The 19,202-nt window shown below is 33.2% G+C and overlaps 2 protein-coding genes across 3 annotated transcripts; both read left to right on the forward strand.

Annotated features, from left to right (window-relative positions):
- Nucleotides 1-2,090: 2,090 nt before the first annotated feature.
- Nucleotides 2,091-4,448, forward strand: AIP2 (RING/U-box superfamily protein). Its single transcript, XM_039040879.2, has 5 exons — nucleotides 2,091-2,471; nucleotides 2,714-2,930; nucleotides 3,051-3,256; nucleotides 3,818-4,039; nucleotides 4,142-4,448. The coding sequence occupies exons 1-5, from the start codon at nucleotides 2,325-2,327 to the stop codon at nucleotides 4,289-4,291; spliced, it is 942 nt and encodes a 313-aa protein (XP_038896807.1). The 5' UTR covers nucleotides 2,091-2,324; the 3' UTR covers nucleotides 4,292-4,448.
- A 1,570-nt stretch (nucleotides 4,449-6,018) lies between these two features.
- Nucleotides 6,019-10,827, forward strand: LOC120087095 (initiation factor 4F subunit (DUF1350)). Of its 2 annotated transcripts, none has more exons than XM_039043977.2 (9): nucleotides 6,019-6,585; nucleotides 6,661-6,864; nucleotides 6,943-7,000; nucleotides 7,349-7,411; nucleotides 8,386-8,461; nucleotides 9,153-9,268; nucleotides 9,490-9,579; nucleotides 9,697-9,828; nucleotides 10,553-10,827. In XM_039043977.2, the coding sequence occupies exons 1-9, from the start codon at nucleotides 6,203-6,205 to the stop codon at nucleotides 10,685-10,687; spliced, it is 1,257 nt and encodes a 418-aa protein (XP_038899905.1). In that variant the 5' UTR covers nucleotides 6,019-6,202; the 3' UTR covers nucleotides 10,688-10,827. The 2 variants fall into 2 exon arrangements, 1 of the variants encoding a protein (XP_038899905.1); XR_016532327.1 differs by having other exon boundaries at nucleotides 6,125-6,585; nucleotides 9,490-9,584.
- Nucleotides 10,828-19,202: the final 8,375 nt, after the last annotated feature.

The following is a 19,202-nucleotide window of genomic DNA, read 5'->3' on the forward strand; positions in this document are numbered from 1 at the left end:
AGGTAAAAGTGTCCGACAAATTTCTAAATTTTTTACACTTTTTAAGTTTAGGAACCTATTAGCCCAAAAACAAAAGTTTAAGAATAAATTAGAGACACATGAAAGTTGTAACAAAACTTTGTAATTTACTTTTTTTTTTTTGGCAAAAGTCTAGAGTTTATATAGTGTTATAGGAAAAAGGGAAATGAATTTTATTGGTTTTCTTTGTGCAAATGAATTTTCACAACTGTAATGTCGTTTGCCTCAAAATTTGAAAATAATGAAGTATGATTATCTGTCATTGTTGAAATGCACTAACATTGTGTTAATTATCTATATCACACTTAATTCTTAGTGATTATGAAATTAAAGTCATCCAGACACTGTGCACATTGACACTTTTATCTCTCCATCAAACTCTTCCTCCCTCCATTGCATTCACGTTTAACTAATCTAATATAATATCACTCTCACATGTTATGGCTCTTCCTCCTTCATTCCTCGTGTTCACACATTTTTCTTGTTCTCTCTCGCCGCTTTGAAACCTTCATTAATGGTACGCAATGGATAATATGTATAATTAATATACTCTTATTACATTCTAACAATGCCATACTTCATTATTTTCAAAATCTGGAGTAAACATCATCACAAATCTAATGTTTGGGTCATCCATACAAAAAAAAAAAAAAAATCAACTTTTTTAACCCTAAGTTTCAATAAATTAATATTAGGTTTAAATACTATTTTAGTCCCTAAATTTTAAATCTTGTTCTATTTAGTCTCTAAACTTTAAAAAGTCTGTTTTAGTCCTAAACTTTTAAAATGTGTTTATTTTGGTCTCTAATATTAAGATTTTGTTAACTTTTAGGGAGCATTTGGATTGAGAGAATTGGGATGGGAATAAGGGTGAGAATGGGTAAGGGATTTCCATCCCCTTGTTTGGTACACGTTTTGAAGTTTTAGGCATTAGAATATGCTTTTCCCATGCATCATTCATACCCATGAATGATACCCACTTAGGTGAGTTTTTTTTTTTTTTTTCATTCCTACTCTCTCCTCTTTTAATACATTTATTTATTCTTTTTATATATATACATATTAAAACTGATTAATTTAAATTATTTATTATATGAAAATTAAATTTATATTTTATAAAATTATATTAAATTTAAAATTATAGTACTACTATTTAATAAATTAATTAATTTAAATATATATATTAGAATAAGTTAATATATATGTAATTTTTATTTTAGTTTAATAAACTAGTTTTATATACACATATATACCTATTCTTATTTTTCAATAAATTGTCAAGAACCGAAGCAATAAAACAATCAACTAATTAATTAATTATATATATATATATAGTTAATTAATGATCATTATGATTAATATAATATGAATTCATTTTTTTATAATTATAATTAGTTTATCATTGATTAATTAGAATTTATTGGTTGTTTCATTAATTAATACATCATAATTATATAAATTCATTAAATTGATCTCATCAAATTATGTAATCAAGTAGCTTTAATCGTAAATTTTTCATTTTACAAATACTTATAATTTAATTAATATTATTATTTGATTGTTAAATAATTAAGTTGCTCAAAACTTTGAATTAAATTTATTGTTTATCAATAAATCTATTAAAATTTTAGAGAGTTTTCAAGATTAATTTTACAAATTAAATACTAAAAAAATTATTCTCATAAAATCATATTCCTAAGCTTATTATTCCCAAGCGTCTTAATTCCTGGACATATATAAAACCTTAAACCAAACGATCCTTGGATGAAATCTGTCTAAGAATGAAATTGCATCTAACATAGGTCGAACAAAATGAAGCTGAAGTAAAATGTCAATGATCAATATGATCAAATAGTGAAACGAACGAATTTTTTAACATAAAATAACTTTTGAGATCTCATATAAAAATTGTTTTACTATCTAATTAAAAATTGAGAGTTTGAAACTCTAAATTTTGTAGCATGACTAATTATTTGATAATTTAGTTATTCAAAAACACACGTGAACTCACTATTCTATTTAATAGTTAATAGAATTTTAATAAATACGTAATTTTTAAAAGTTTAAAAATCAAAATAAAACCTTATTCATAAACTATAATAAAAGGAGAAAATTACTGAATATCTTCGTCGCTACGGCTACGTCCGCGAGGGGTCTGGCGGTCTTAGATCGTCAACAGCGTAGCGTCGGCCGGGTCGGATTCGTCATTGTGATTACCCCTTCCTCAAGAAATTCTCCGATTTATTGAGTGTCGAGTTATAAATTCGTAAAGAGGAGAAAATTTTGTATCAGTTAAGGAATTAGAAATGGAATCGGAGGATTCAGTGAGATTAAGATTGGAGGAATTGCACAAAGACTTAGGGAAGAAACAGAGATTCGAGGAAGCAGTTTCCACCATAATTTCTCTGCTTCAAGATCGCTATCCTACTGCTTCTCCTTCTCTACGCAAATCGGTCTTTCATCTTTCTCCTCGTTTTGTTCAATTTTGCTGTCTTTTAATACTTCTCGATCTTTATTTCATTCCATTGTTCCATTTTGTGTGAATTTGCTCCGTTATGTTTCTTTCTCCTAGTGAAATTCGTAGTATGCTTGAAATCTTGGTGGTTACTACTAGTATGGTGATATATTCTTTCGTTTGAATCTGATTTTTTCTCTGTGGAGTTGAATTGTTGAAATATTCATTATTTGATGGCAGTTTTATTCCGTAATTTGCCGAGTTGCGACAGTATTGAAGACGAGGTTTACGGCCCCAGGGTTCTGGCTTTCTGGTCTCAAGCTTTTTGAATTTTCCTTGTCTCTGCTCTCTGAGCATTCTGAGAGACAACACCTACAGGCTTGCGTAGCTCAGGCCAAGGAAATTCTGCACCAAATCGACAATCCATCTCCGTCTCCAGAAAGTACATCAAATGGAGGTATTGGTTTAGATAATTAGATGCATTTCTTTCCATTCAAATAGAATTTTTAGGTTTTTCATTGAATTATTTGGCTATTTGTTGAACTGTAAGAATTGAAATGTTCTTATGTTGATTCAGGCTATCTTTTTGAGGGCCATCTCACTGTTGATCCAGAGCCACCCCAGCCGCAGTGGCTGGTGCAATCAAACCTCTTGACAGCCGCTGCAGCTGCGCTATCTAATGCTGAATCTTCTCAAAGTCCGGCTGAGAACAGCAACACTTCTGAGACTGTTGCTAATATTCTTCAAGCGCTTAATGGAAATTTTGATGACGTTATAGATGGGGTAATGTTTGTTTCCTATTTCTGAGAGTACTTTCCTCATCCTTGTTTGAGAATTACTTGTTTAGAATATATATGTGTGTGTGTGTGTAATGTATATATGCTTAAATATATCATATCTACTGGTGGAGATCTTACATGGTATTATATTATGAAATATTGACTTTAAACTCCAACAATGTCTTTTCTTCCCCAGTTGATAGGAATAATTTCTGTGTTGGGTTTCATATATCAAATAATTATCTAAACTCACATATTTGCTTAAACTTTTGGATTGAATGGTTGTATTATACTTTGAGCAAATTTGTTATTTCTGTAATGGAGAGAGAATGAAGGATTTGCATTGGATCAATCTCATTGTTCAAATTTGTATGAGTTGATTATTGTTACCATTTCTATAAGATGTAGCACCTTGTGCATATCCATATAGATCAATAGTTCAAATTGTTGAGCATAATGGTCAAGTCTTGGGCCCTTGCTGTGGGATTCTGATATTGTTTGTAGTGCTGTTGTTTCAAATGCGCAAACCATTTGATTAGCTGTTTTTTTTTCTCTGTCTATTTAGATCATAAATTTTGAAACGGATAGCGGAACACCTAAAGTCCCTCCTGCAAGTAAAGAAGTCGTTGCCAAACTTCCCGTAATTACTATAACAGAAGAAGTTCTTGCCAAGCTAGGAAAAGATGTACAATGTGCCATTTGCAGGGAAAACTTGGCTGTTGATGACAAGATGCAAGAATTGCCTTGCAAACACACATTCCACCCACCTTGTTTGAAGCCATGGCTGGTAATTTGCTAACTTTAGTGTCTGTTAGGTCTGTTAGTGCGAAAAACTCATTCCTTTTTTAGTTTAAATGCATCCTATGCTTAAGCTTGTAATTTGTTGTAGGATGAGCATAACTCTTGTCCTATCTGTCGATATGAATTGCCCACTGATGACCACAAATACGAGAGCTGGAAGGAGCGAGAGAAAGAGGCCGAGGAAGAAAGAAAAGGAGCTGCAAATGCTGTTCGTGGTGGTGAATTTATGTATATTTGAACGGTATTGCAATGCCTTAGCATCAGGGAGTCAGTTACCAAATCATGTATGATAAGGGTATTATTTTGTACGTGTGATTTTTCTGGACTTGGATGTTGAAGCTTCGTTTTTTAGTTATTCTTTTATAGTAGAAACTATGGACAACAGTTTTCATCTCTGCTTCTTTGTCATTAAAATGTCAAAATATTTCTTGTTCTCTTCATTGGTTGATACGGATTTGCTAAGTTTTGGAAAATGCAAAGGGTAAATTTCTATATATAGAATCAAAATTTTTAAATCCGATTCGATAACCATTTCTTTGTCTTGTTTTATACTTTTTTAAGTGTTTTAAAAAATTCAGACTAGTTTTGAGAATGCAAAAAATTAGATTTCATTTGATAATCATTTCCTTTTTGGTTTTTAATTTTGAAAACTAAGTCTATTTTTTTTTTTTTTTTTTTTTTTTTTTTTTTTTTTTTTTTTTATATTCTTACAATGGTATGTATCATTCTTAAGTATAAAAGTTGAAATCTTAGTTAAATTTCAAAAACAAAAACAAGTTTTAAAAACTACTTTTTTAATTTTGAAAATTTTATTTGGTTTTTAAAAATATAGGTAAAAAGTAGATTACAAAGCAAGAAATTTAGAGGGGTAATAAGTGTTTACTAGTTATAGGTTTAATTTTCAAAAAACTAAAAATAGAAAATTAAATGATTATCAAACGAGAGTTTAATTTTTAAAATTTTGTTTTGTTTTTCAAATTTGACTAGAAATTCAAGTGTTTAGCTAGAATAAATAAAAACTAAAAAGTTGTTAGAAAACAAACATAATTTTTAAAATAAAAAGAAATCAAACGGGTCTTCTTAGTGTTTGATTTATTCTTTTTTTTTTTTAAATTTATGTTTACGAGTCTAATATACGCAATATCGGAAATTTAGACTCTTATAAAACATAAAATTCAAATTTACATTGAAGTTGATTCTTAAATTTTTTAATAAGTTAGAAACCTAATGAATGTAGAATAGAAAGATCAGTAGTAAAGACCTACTAGATATCAAATAATAGTGACTAAAGTAGATACAAACTTAAAATTTCTTCTTTTTTTTTTAATTTTAAAAAAAAAAACTTCTTTCAAGTTATGGTATTAAATTTTGGTTTAAAAAAATGTTTTGGTAATATATATATATATATATTAGTTTAAATATATTTTGTTATTTTCATAATTTTCTAAAAATATCCATAAACATCCTATTATATTTCTATTTAGATTTAGATATTATTTTGGTCCCTAACGTTTTAAAGCTTGTTTTTATTTTGGTCTCTAAATTTTAAAAATGTTTATTCTAGTCTTTGAACTTTTAAAAAATTACTCATTTTGATTCTTGCTATTAAAATTTTGTTAATTCTTAAACAAAATAAGAAAATGTCTTGTATTTTTAGATGACTAAGTTACCAAATAAGTTAGTCACCCTAAAAATGTAATGTTTCAATTTTGAACTAGTTGGTAAAGTGATTTCATATAGCACTCAAAATCCATTTGGCATTAAAGATTTTGGCCTTTTATTTTTACTTCACCTTTATTTTACTAATTTCATGAAAAAATTAATAAAATTTTAATAATAGAGATCAAAATAAATGTTTTTTAAAGTTTAGAGGCTAAAATGATAGTTTTTAAAAATAAAGTAAAACAAAATTCAAAGTGCATGACCAAAGGAGGATTTAAAGCGTTGTAGTGTTGAATGAATAATAATTTTGAGTAATTATGTGTAGTTCAATCAGGCAATGTTCCATCACGCTTTAATTTCGAGGAAATGAATCGGGCTTCGTGGCCGAATCATTAGCATATACTTGTCATTTGTTCTTGTATATATTATAAAATCACCACAGAACTTTGCTCCCACTTTCCAGTAACGTCGGACTAGCATTCACAATATGGAAACCTCTGTCGCCTCCGCCGCCGGCGTCACCTTTTTGTCCTCCTCTTCCGCCGTCTTTGGCCACCGCCGTCGATGGATTCTCCTATCCAACAAAACTAACAGACGCAAATATACTTTCAAGAGAGGAATTGAAGACCGCTTTCCCCTTTTCAATGAATTTTCAGAGCGAACTGGTACATTCGTCTCGGGAACTTCATCTACTTCTATGAAGAAGATGATCTCGAATAGATATGGTGGTAGAAATTCGAATATCAACAAGATTTACAAGCGATTGGAATCTTGTTTGGTGATACCGCCGCCGAGGGGTAAGCCACCTCGCGCTATCATCAAATTTCTCGGCGGCGCTTTCATCGGAGCTATTCCTGAACTCACTTACAGGTTTTCTCCGTCGTCTTGGTTGATTTTTCTTCTTCTTTTTACCTTTCTTTGTTTTCAACTTGCATTTTGATGCAGCTACTTAATTGAGCTTTTGGCAAAGGAAGGGTTTCTGATAATCTCAGTACCTTACAATGTGACTTTCGATCATGCCGACGCTGCGAGACAAGTATTCGAGAGGTTTCATGCCTGTTTGGATACCATTTTAGCGTCCGGACTGGCCGATGAAGATATTTCACCTGCTCAACTCCTTAACCTTCCTCTCTTTTCTGTGGGTCATAGGTGAGTCAACTCGTGATTGTTGTCTTCATTACCGCAGAAAGAAATGCTGAGGTAATTTCGTTTTTGTTTTATTGGTAGCAATGGCGCACTTCTGCAAGTACTCACAGGGAGCTATTTCTCTGAGAAGATACCTAAGGTTTGGCTTCTTTCTTTTCTTCTGTTTCAGGACATCTTCAGGAGTGATTTTAAAATGGATATAATTATTCAAAATATATCTTGATAGTATAAGATCGCTTTTAAAAGTGTAAAAGAAAACATTAAATTAACGTTAAATGATTAAATACATGTTTTTTGAACTTGATTTTAACCATTTCAAATCTCTTTCAAAACATGCTCTTATATGATTAAATACATAGTTTTCATTACTTGTGAAAATGGAGTGGGATGGAACTCACAAGTTAACCATTGTGGCTTTAGGATCCGAGATAGATAATTTTCTTATCAATTTCAATGGTTGTGTGACATAATATTCTCGTTGTGGAAGGCTAATGCTATAATCTCCTTCAACAACAGGCCAGCAACAGAGGCTGTTCCTTACTTTGAGCAGGTAAAGTTGCTAATAGATCACTGTTTATCTTTTGTTGGATTTCATGGTTTGTTGCTTGGGATTATGCTTCCTCCCTAGTATCAACTCTTTTTCATTTCTAAGAGTGATCATTTATGGAAAAGATATCAATTCCAATATCTGAGACAATATGAATTTCACCTTGGAGACGTTTGTTTAGAATTGGATTGTACAAAACGTGAGTTAGAAACTTAAGTTGACCTATATTTCTTTCAGAATTTTATGAGTTTTAAAAGACAGTATGGGCTTCAAAACGAGTTTCATAAGTTCGAATCCATATAACTTGAGTTGTGTAGCTAATACAATTAGTAAATGTACTAAAATTAACCTTGAGCTACACAACTCTAACCCGTGAGCCAAAATCAATTATTATTAGTGTTTTATTCTTTTTGGTGGAGTCATATTTGTTCTCCCCTGCAGTAGGAGTGAACTAGAACTGGAACAGTGTACGAACCGATGTAGTGTTTTGTAGGGGCAGTCATTGAGTGGGTCATTTATTTCTTTGGAGTATTATTGCTTTTCTTTTTTGAATTTTTCATTCCTTTAACTAATTGAATGTTCACATTCAAAATGAGATTTCGTGTAATCGAATGCGTATGCTATACTATTATTGCTTGACCCAAAGATAGAACGTAATCATCATTCAGTTCTAGATGTCCTAGTAAGATTCAATTTCATTTACAATGCTTTCATGTTGCATGGCAAATTTTGGTTTTCCTGTATAATCACTGACTAACTCTTAGCTTTGGAGGGATTAAACTGGGAAGGGGGAAAATATGCTTGGCTTCTTATAAACCAACTAATAATCCATAATCAGAGCTAATTTACTTTGTTCTTGGTTTCTTTCATGTAATTGGACATGACATTAAGAATAAATAGACATCAAAGAGGACTTTTCATGACATAATCTACTTTATTCCAATTGATAATATTGATTGAAATGCTGCTCTATACAGTTGGGCCCTTTAACCAGTCAGATGATGCCAGTTGTACAAGCATCTCCAGTTTACTCTATGGCTAGGAGTGTCTCAGGTAGCATCCTGACTTGGCTTTTGCATTTTTAAGTAAGCTTTTATGGTCTGTAATTAAGATTTTGCATCCTTGGATCAGCATTTTGTTCGACTTCCTTGTTAAATATGAACTTTTTAGCCATGGTACTAAGTTTCCAACTATGTTTATATATAGTTAGTGTTGCGTGTGAATTATATCTTCGTCCGATTGATGAACAAGGGTGATACAGAAAAAGATTTGAAGGGACTAACCACCCTGACTAGTTCACAATACCATCTACCATTTTGAGTTGCTATCATGAAACTGATTGTTTCGATACTTGAGTTCGATTGTTTCCTTTCATGGATTCCAAGGGATCTATTACCATTTGCTCCTCTCTGCAAGTTCCTTCCAGAAGCCATGATATATTGCTTTGCTATATCAGCTTCCCACTGATTCTGACTAGAGCTTATGCCCATATAGATAAATTAGGAGAGGACTAACCCTCAGTATCTTATGTTTGATTACAAAAATATATCGACTGTGAAATGACTGCAAAATGTATTCCTATTGTTTCATGCTGATTCACATTCATCCTTGCTGTTTTCATTCGACTCAGTTACTACTTGCAACTGGTGACTATAATTGTCCTTTTTTCCAATCATGCATAGAATTGTCTTCTTAATCTTTCATTTGTTCATGAAGAAACTTTCTTGTCCTTGTTTATATGCAGGGGATGCATGGAAGATCTTGCTTGATGCTGCTGGATCTATTGTTCCAGACAGAGATCAAGAAGTCTTGAATTCTCTGACCAAATTTGTTGATCAGTTGCCCTCAGTGTTTAACCAAGTAATTTTGTAATTTCCAAAAATTTTGTTGCCTATTGATCGGGATCTCCATTTTTCATTTGTTATACTACATTTATGTGGGCATCTGATGATGTTACATTTGATAACTAGGGCATGCATCGAGTTTGTTTGTTTTATTTTTGTTTTTATTTTTTTAAAGAATGTCATTGAGCTGTATTCCAAGCTGCATTTGACTGCAAATATATAAAATATGTTCATTAGGTGACGGAAGGGGTTTCAGAGTTCAGGCCAACTCCATCTGAGAATCGAGATTGCTTCAAGTGTAATTACAATGTCCAAAACACACTCTTGGTAAGGTAACCGCCACGTTTGGGTTGTTGAATAAATATGCGCTTATGGTTTCTCTTACACGTTTCATTTCGTTGAATAAATATGCGCTTATGGTTTGTCTTACACGTTTCATTTCAGGTGAAGTTCATTTCAGATACGATTGACGAGACCGATCTACTTGAACAGACACTGAAGCCACGTGTCAAAGCTATTAATGGCACGCTTGAGAAGGTTGAGTTAAGTGGTAACCACATCACACCGTGCATACAGGTACACTTTTTAGACCTTTCCCCAATCGTGATATTTGAAATTTTTGCCACATTTACGGGCCTATTTGGAATGAGTTTCCAAGTGCTCTAATGTGTGTATGTGTGTGGACTAATTAAAAACACTGTTTTCATGTACTTGGAAAATCATTCCAAACAAGTTCTACATCTTTGAGAGATGCTAGCTATTGGATTATGAAATTCAAAGCTACAAGCCAGCTAAACAAACACTTATTTCTCTAGATGTAAAATATTTTATTGCTGCTGTTAATTGAAAATGTATTAGACCATCAATGATTCAAGATTTTGGAATGTTGAAACCTGCCACCCGAGCTAATATAAAAATAGGCAAGAACACTCCTCAGCCGAGCCATACTAATGAACCTGATAGAACCCACTCAACTGTTTACACTTGAGTAATTCATGCTCTCAATCCAAGTACAAATTTCTGCAATATTGTTTTCTCCTCATTTCATGTTAGTAATTCACATATTGGTCTCCTTGAATGAAATTAGTCCCTAGATCCCTACATAAGATCAGTGAATATTAAAGCATTACAACTGTTTAACAGCTCGTACTTGTAGAGTTCTGTAGTGATTTAACATGGTAAAAGAAGATGGAAAATAGAAAAAATCCGAAAGATTAACGTCCTGAAAAAGACATTCAGTTGAATGTTTTCGTTCAACATTGCACGAGTTCTGAAGATGTAGTTGTTTTAATGTGATCAGGAACCAAAGTGGGAGGTAGGTTATTTATACACTCCTGCAGATGCTGTCGCTCAGGCGCTTAAATCTCTATCTTTGAGAGAAACAAGGGAGCTTGCTAAAAACTTAAGCAACTGGTTTGAACGTTTTGAAGCCTAAGGTTTGGGCATTGAATATCTTATTCTAATTCATCTTCATTCCTTGTATGAATTTGAATGCTTCTGATAACATTTTGTCCCCAATTTTATTCTTACAAATATAAGGTACTATAATGCATATACAGATGATTCACAACGGCAGCAACTTCTAGTGATGGACCATTTTTATTTGATGGGTGTTTGTGTTTTATTGTTCTGGACCCATGTCTTAACTAGTTTGAGACAATAATTTCCTTAAAGCCTAAAGCATCCTATTTGAAGTTGAAGAAAATAAAAATATGTCTAATAAATGTGCAAAGTACATCTATGGAAGTGTCCCAACCAAATAGCCAAACTGAGGAATAAAATCATGACAATGAAAAGTATAGTATTTTAGTACCGCTCCAAGTATCTCGTGATTAGGTAGGATTTTATTAGTTCGAGCCATATCTCCATCTTATGGCAAAGCAGATTGTTCGGTATAGGTATTTGGTTAGATAACTTAAATTACAATTTTAGTTTTCTGAATTTTGAAGCATCTATCTAGTCAAAGTTCTAATATTACGAACCAATCCTTCTAACTTATAGATTCATTGTGTAATGGATCATTGTTTTAAATGGTAAAATTGCATAAAATATTTTTAAGTATAATTATAGGTTAAGAATATAATATGATTATATTCATTTATTAATTAATTGGTCGGTTATGTGATAATTGTCCGAAAATTTCTTCTAAATCGCACGAAAGTGCAAAATGTTACCGTCTATTACTAGACTTTTAATACGTAATAAATGCTTATCACGGTTTATCGTTATGATATTTTGGTTTATTTATAAATTAGTTGACTCATTTTCGTTTATTTGAAAACAACTTTTTTTCAAAAAATTAAATTTATAAGAAACTTACTAGACTCAATTAAAAAGGAGTTGTGTTCAAGAATTATGTGACTTTTTAAAAGTAAGGACAAAAAAGGGGTAAAATTGAGAGAAATTTTAAAAGTAGGGTTGAAGGGAAAAGTATTGATAAAAATATGGTAGTTTTTTGTGAGTGGAAAAATCGTATATCTAGTACACGATTATGGTTATATCCAGTCAATACACCGTGGACGCTAGATGGCTACCATGTGGACTTGATCAAAGGACCAAACTCATGGACCCCATCTACGATTTTAGTATTTTAGTATTTTTTTATTTTGATTATTTTTTTTTTAAAAAAAAAAACTTAACTAATAATTTTCTTCCTTGTTTTGTTCTTGATCTTTTATATCCTACTCATTTGCTAGATTTAGCGTCTCATGATAAAATGTAATTTCATTAGTTCTTTTAACTTCAAGATAGAAGTTCAGATGAAGCTAAAAGTTTGAAATACAAGTCACTCAATTTTCCACATAGTGGTCATCTTCGTGTGCCTCTATATTAGTTTCTCCTTGTTGTCGCTGTTGTCTACGACATATACGTCTTGGATCAGTGTTAGCAACATTAAATTAGTTTCACCTTGTTGTCATTGTTGTCTATGACGAATACGTCTTCAATGATCAGTGTTAGTAATATTGAGTTGTCTTGACTACTGAATAATACTTTCTACATTTATTTATCAAGGTTTGGTCACACATTAAACCCAACTTTGGTAAATTGTGATGTAAATCTTGAACAAAATTATTTTGTATGATGAAAAAAATATTAATACTAAATAATGTTCATATCATACATTTGGAAAACGTAAGACAATTAAACTCGTATCATACAGTAATAGTAAGCACCGTCAGGTGTGATAAATCATCTCATGATTGAATCGTACCATGAAAAATAGTAATATGATACAACTGGTCCATTTGTTATTTCTTCTTGTGCACAACGATTATGACGTGCATGCCAGTACGATATATATTCTACATGAATTATGCATCAGTTTTTTTTGTGCTTACATCTCAAATCAATCTGGTATAGTGCCGAGAGTGTATAGCTCAACGATGGTACCGTTTGTCGCAGACCGAACTATCTCAACACATGATCTGGTTGATGTCACTTTACTACATGATACCCAAAAAGTTTGTAATATTCATTTGTATATTCATTTGTTACCTGATTGTGCACCAGTCAGTCAAATATTTATCGATATACTAGCAACATATTTGCTAACTATTTAGAGACAACTAATACACCACTCCATCTATTTTTTTTTTAAATACAACTAATTTATTTTATTATGTTAAACGATAACGAAATAAACATATAAATAAAGCAATACTTGGTATTTAGTGGACGATGATCTAGGGCCTATAACTAGTGCTATAATGTTAAATCTTTCATAAACCCATATTTGTAGCAATATCAGTGGCCATAATATTTTCAAAGCTTGTGCCTTAGTAGCCTGACATAGTTCTCTATAAAGCCATTCAAGACAGGTACCACCCCACGAGTACGTACTAATATGCACGAAATTGGCCAGCAATGGAAGGAACATAAGATGTAACAGAGTGTTCGACTTGTCAGTGAATAAAATGTCACACCCTCTCCCAGATTACCCTTCTTAATCCGAAAGTGAATGTAACGACAGTAGTTACCAACCCTCTTGTGGCACTTACTGTTTAACTAACATTCTTAACCTGCTTAGATCCCTGGAAGACATATATAACATTCACCAAACTAAGGAAACTTTAAAAAATAACCTCAGAACACCAGAGATTAACAACAACATAATTACATCATATTAACACATACAGAGTTCAGCAGTCCCAATATACTTTACTAGCCCCTAATATGAGCAACACATATGTATAGACATTTACAGAATAAACACCTAAAACTTCTCTCTAGACTTTGGACTTTTAACTGGAGTCTTTGAGTGGCAGAGCAGGATGATAGCTAACCTCTGGGGAGATGACCGCTAACTGGGAAAAGAAAAACATTTGAAAGAATGAGCTACTCGTCCAGTGAGTGACTTTATAAAACATAAATCTCATGCTTAAATTGAAAGCTAGAAAACATAATATTAGAACTAAAATATGCCAAGCAACGTGCACATAAAGCCTTTAAAACCATTGTATATGAAAACATAGCTAAACTGATTCCTGGTTGAGAGAGAACCCTTTTGTTCAATCTCAACGTCGAATATCATGTTCAAGTTCAATCTCTCAAACATTAGTCTGGCCTGGGGTGAAAACCCTTTTGTTCATCACCTTCTAGTCAATGCTAAGAAAGAACCCTTTTGGAACTAACTGAATCTTAGTTGAGAATGAACATCTATCGCTCTAATTTCCAACATCAAGCCATGGCCAGAAGAGACCCTTACTTCGACCTCTTCATACTGAACTATGGCTAGGAGAGACCCCTACGTCGATCTCTTTATTGAACTACCTACGTGCACGTGGAGTTTTCTAAGTACCGTCAACACCTTGGTACATTTACTAAGATACCTTCCTTACCTTCAGTATCCGGCTCACTTAAGCTATCAAGTTCTCGAAAAGCATTAAAAAGAATAGTTTTCAAATATAACATAGAAATCCCTTTAGGATACCTTCCCTACCTTCAATATCCTTTTTCGTTGTGTTTAGGAATACCAACGCATATACTTTGACAACCTTAGGTATTTAAAATAAGCTTCATTCAACCTTAGTTATAATCCTAACGCATGCTTCATACTTTGTAAAATAAGTTGGCTTAAATCATGTTGAACTAGCTTGTAAAAACCATTAGCATGCGTTAGACATGGAAAACATACTTGGAAAACTCATACATTAGTAAACATCATGCGTTGATTATGCTTTCAATTATAGAAATAAGTTGCTTGCAATCACATGAAAACTTAGCATGAGAATAACTTTGCAAAGCATAAACTTTATCATTTAGAAACATTAGTCACCCACAGCTCGTTGAGCTCTTAAAATGTTTATCTGCCTCTCCTAGCTCTTTTTGGTCTGAAAGGACATAATCCCCGGTTAGATTCCTTAGAATTCTCAGCAAAATACTTCAGGTAGCTCGCTTACTAATGAAACTTTCACCAACAAAATAGCATTACTAGTAAGATGATCATCATGAGTGAGATTTACCACTTCTAGCGAGATTTATGACTTTCTAGCGAGATTTGTAACTTTCTAGCGAGATTTGTGGCTTCTAGCGAGATTTGTAACTTTCCAGCGAGATTTGCATCCTTAGCGAGATCCTCCTCTTCCTTAACTCACTCTCGCTCTCGCTCATTCTCGCTCATTTTCTTATCTCTCGCTCGCTCTTGCTCACTATGATGAGCTACCTGCTTAATCTTCCCAAGCAGCTGCCTGCTTACGCAACGATTCCCTATTCAAACATAAAAAATTCATAACTCAAAATACAAGACTCTTTTTAAAAAACTTCCTTCTACAAACTTGTTTAGAATTGAGTTAACTTTCTTACCTTCAAAATATCAGCCAACAATTCCTTGTAATTTGTCCTAGAACTTCCAATCTTCACTCCGGGCTCTAATTAATCCGAGAATCTTCCCCTTCTGTAGATTCTTCACTTTTTGCTATCCTCCGTGTGAGATCTTTCTCCAACAAAAGAACCTCAACAACTATATTCTCCCAGCTTTCGAACGGTACCGATCTTACTTAATTTGCTCAAGTCATTTTCCAAAACCGAGCTTCTGAAGTTCCTCTCCCTTTTATACTTCCTTCCGCCTCCCCTGTTCAAGGGTTAAACTGCTACCTCATCGAGCACCTAGTGCTTCCAGCCAATTCCCATTATTGAGTTTCTTCAATTAATGTTTTTTTCCTTCCCTTCCTTCATAACCCACGTTAGGCCTTCGCCTCATAATATAAATTTAGCGTGCATCGTATACTCCATCGTCTAACGGCCAACGTCTATCGTCGAGCGCTCAACGTCTATTTTCTAGCACCCAACGTCCATCGTCTAGCGTCCAATGTATATCGTCTAACACCCAACATCCATCGTCTAGTGCCCAATGTCTATCGTCTAGCACCCAACGTCCATCGTCTAGTACCCAATGTCAATCGTCTAGCACCCTACATCCATCGTCTAGTGCCCAATCATTTAGCGAACGTTCTCGCTCTCAACGATCTTGCTGATCTCGCTCTCAACGATCTCACACATAACCTATCGCTTAGCTACTGCGAGCATCGCTTACCTCCGTGTAATTACTACACGATCGCCCAACGCCCGTCTACACAATTGCCTACCTCATCATGTAGTGTCATTCATTTACTAGACGATCGCTTACCCAATCATATAGTGCCGCTCATCTGCTACACGATCGTCCATCGCCTTTGCTTGTACACTCTTGAGGCTGCCGCAAGCCTTATCAATGCATCATGCCTTTCAACACTTAACCTTTACAAGCCTTGGTTGCTATACACGCAACCCCATGCGTCTACACTTCTCCATCAACGCATGCCTACACTTTGCTTTCATACTTAGCAAATTTTCACTTGTTATAGTATCTAAAACTCACCCTTGACTAAGTATTTCTAACACTTAGAATTTTTTCCTCCATCGGCCTACCTTCTTTACCTCCTTTCATAATTTTACTTAGCACACTTATTACTCACTTATGTAGGAAAAATGGAGTACGTGGTTTACACAAAAATCCTCCAATAAGCTGCATAATGTATGCTGATTCATACCTTTATATGTTGATGTCATTGTCGACGAGAGACAACTTTGGAAATTGAGACACTAACCACAGGATACTCAATCTTGAGCCTTTCAAATCATCTGGTCGAACGCCCAAAAGATTGTCACAAACGGTTTTCCAATCATATTGGAAAGAACCTGTCAAAGGTTCTTTGTCTACTTGTAATCCATACTAAATTGCAACATCCTACAATGTAATTATGTATTCCTCACAAGACATGTGAAATATGTGGGTTTCTGGTCTCTAACATTTTATTAAAGTAGTAACGAGATGTCAATCTAGTTGGATAAATCCAATATGTGCAACTCCAAGAAAACTAACTTGTTGTACGTAAGGCATAATACCTAGACCAAATGGGATAGTACGTTGTGCGGATGTCTCCTCCAATAGCCCAAAATGACAGTAGAAGAACTATCCAATATCGATTGTGAACAGTGGGTATTTTATTGAGATAGTTGCACAGGATTAGAAGGACTATCCAATTTCGATTGTGAACAGTGGGTATTTTATTGAGATAGTTGCACAGGATTAGAAGGACTAGGATTCATGTTGCACAAATACTAGAAGAGTAAGCACATATTAATATAGTCAATTCCATAACAAAGTTCATTACAAAAAAAAAAAAAAAATCATTACATAATAAAATCCATTAAATAACAATTTAAATTACATAAAAAAAAGTCCATTACATAGCAAATTCAATTACATAACAAATCCAATTACATTAAAAAATCCATTACATAACAAATTCATCAATGGCCTAAAGAGGAAGAAGCACCTAATGTACATTGTGGACAAATACGCTTGTTATGTCGTTCTCCCTTACAAATTGTACATCAAAATTTTTTGCTAGCCTCTCTCCAATCCCTTGCAAATTGTAAAATTACAATTACATAAGAACATGGAATCTTGAATGATTGTTATTTTTACAAGAATAAGCTCCTTCTTTCAAGCTCACAACTTGTGTGTTGACCTTTATAGGGAGAAATCATATTTATGCCAGTTTATCCTTCAAAAGTTTGGGTTTTCCTGTCAATAGATGTCACTGTATGTGCAGATGCTCGTTTTTCCTACCTCTTAAGCTTTCTCATGGCATATTCTATATATATGTCCCCATGATCGGTAATTTCCCTTTATACTTTCATTGACATAAGTTTTATCAATTTGAATTAATGGCTTACAATATTTGAACCCTTCTCTTGCAAGATTGAAGGATCGTAAAACCCAACCAATTATAGTTGTACTTGGCACATCAGACGGAAAAATACCAATCCGATCATGTTTTAGGATTGTAATGCATAACAACACTCAACCAATACGAAAGCCCTAAATATGATTTCTCCCAATCACCAAGCACAATAATAAATGTTTTTATCTTTGCTTGCCACACACGTCTATAATTAATATTATATCCATTTTTTTAATTGCTTCTTGGATTAAAGCTACAGGAACCCCATGATCAACACTAACAATATTTTGGATTTCAATACTCATAAAATTCGAATCAAGCTTTGAATGAGTACAAACATGAGTACTCCCCTCCAAGTCTAGTAATTTCAAACATCCCATGAGTTTTATGTTGACAAGCTTGTAACCTCCAATCACAATCATCCTTCCACGGTTTACATCTCACATACCAAATATCTTGGTTCGATTTATTCTGTCACGCACTATTTTTTTACAGCCAGTTGTAGATTCTTTAGTGTCAAATAACATTCTTTTTTGTATCAAACTAGAATTATCTACACATCCACTCCTTTCCTCCAATGTCGACCTTCGTTCATAGGTTGAATTAGTAATGTTCCAATCTATTTGGGTGAACATCTTTGACGGTACCAACTCAAGATCATGCTATGCACTTCTATAGTTTCCAAATAATTCATCAAGTTCTGCATCAACATCACTGTCCTTAACATTTCCAAGTTCAAGAATAACTAAATCTTCTAGGCACATTGACATATTTACTTAAATGTTCACAACTATTATAGTTGACAAAAAAAAAAAAAAAAAATCTAACATCAGTCCAAAAGATAACCCAAACTCTATTTTATAATCAGTCAAACTTTGTTTTTGTATACCAAAATAATAAACCTACAACCTAAGTCCTCAATATACGAATAGTCCAAATCTTTCTTTTTTTAAAAAAAAAAATCAACTGCAACTCAATCTAAACATAATTCAAATAATAGACAAAACAATGATAAACTACAAATCATAGACACTTTTTAGACTCCTATCAATCTAAATATTCAATCCAACTTACAATATCAAACTACAAAAAAAAAAAAAAAAAAAAATATTCACATCATAGACAAAACAAACACAAATTTTTAATCACAATAGTTCAAAACTACAGTTTTTCATGCATATATCTAAATAAAATACTAGATCTATGGATATTCAAGGCAAAATCTCATATATTGAAAAAAGAAAATTACCTACGATTGGCAATGGTAGGGAGAACAATGCATGATGAAGCACATGATGGCTGGTGGATGACAACAGATAACAGATGATGGATGGTGGAACTGGTTGGACGACCGAATGGGAGAATGAGAAGGCAAAAAGGCAGAAAATTGGAGATGGAGAAGAAAGTGAGGGAGAGGTTGTAGAGTAGGGATTTGGGAATGCTGGTACACAAATTAGGGAGTCGTGGACCCAATCCACGACTACCTTGTCAGTCTGGGTGCCAGATTCACATGATGCGGAAGGAAGTGAACCCAATCCACGATTTTAGTTGCTTACTCGGTAATCGTGTACGGTTCACGCTTTTATTACCCTATTTTTATCCATAGTTTTAACCCAACTCTATTTTTATCAATAATTATTAAAATAACATTATTTAAAAAATAAAAATCATTAAAAATTTACTATTAAACACAAACCCTAAAAAATAACAATAAAAACGAAT

This window comes from Benincasa hispida, chromosome 9 (genome assembly GCF_027475165.1).
Source record: "Benincasa hispida cultivar pf3 chromosome 9, pf3_genome.v1.1, whole genome shotgun sequence".
In the NCBI taxonomy this organism is placed as follows: domain Eukaryota; kingdom Viridiplantae; phylum Streptophyta; class Magnoliopsida; order Cucurbitales; family Cucurbitaceae; genus Benincasa; species Benincasa hispida.

Coding starts and splice junctions, on each gene's coding strand:
- LOC120087095 (XM_039043977.2), top strand. CDS start 6,203: ATGGAAACCTCTGTCGCCTCCGCCGCCGGCGTCACCTTTTTGTCCTCC. Junction 7,412..8,385: donor CTGTTCCTTACTTTGAGCAG/GTAAAGTTGCTA, acceptor TGCTCTATACAG/TTGGGCCCTTTAACCAGTCA. Junction 8,462..9,152: donor TATGGCTAGGAGTGTCTCAG/GTAGCATCCTGA, acceptor GTTTATATGCAG/GGGATGCATGGAAGATCTTG.
- AIP2 (XM_039040879.2), top strand. CDS start 2,325: ATGGAATCGGAGGATTCAGTGAGATTAAGATTGGAGGAATTGCACAAA. Junction 2,472..2,713: donor CTCCTTCTCTACGCAAATCG/GTCTTTCATCTT, acceptor ATTTGATGGCAG/TTTTATTCCGTAATTTGCCG. Junction 3,257..3,817: donor TTGATGACGTTATAGATGGG/GTAATGTTTGTT, acceptor CTGTCTATTTAG/ATCATAAATTTTGAAACGGA.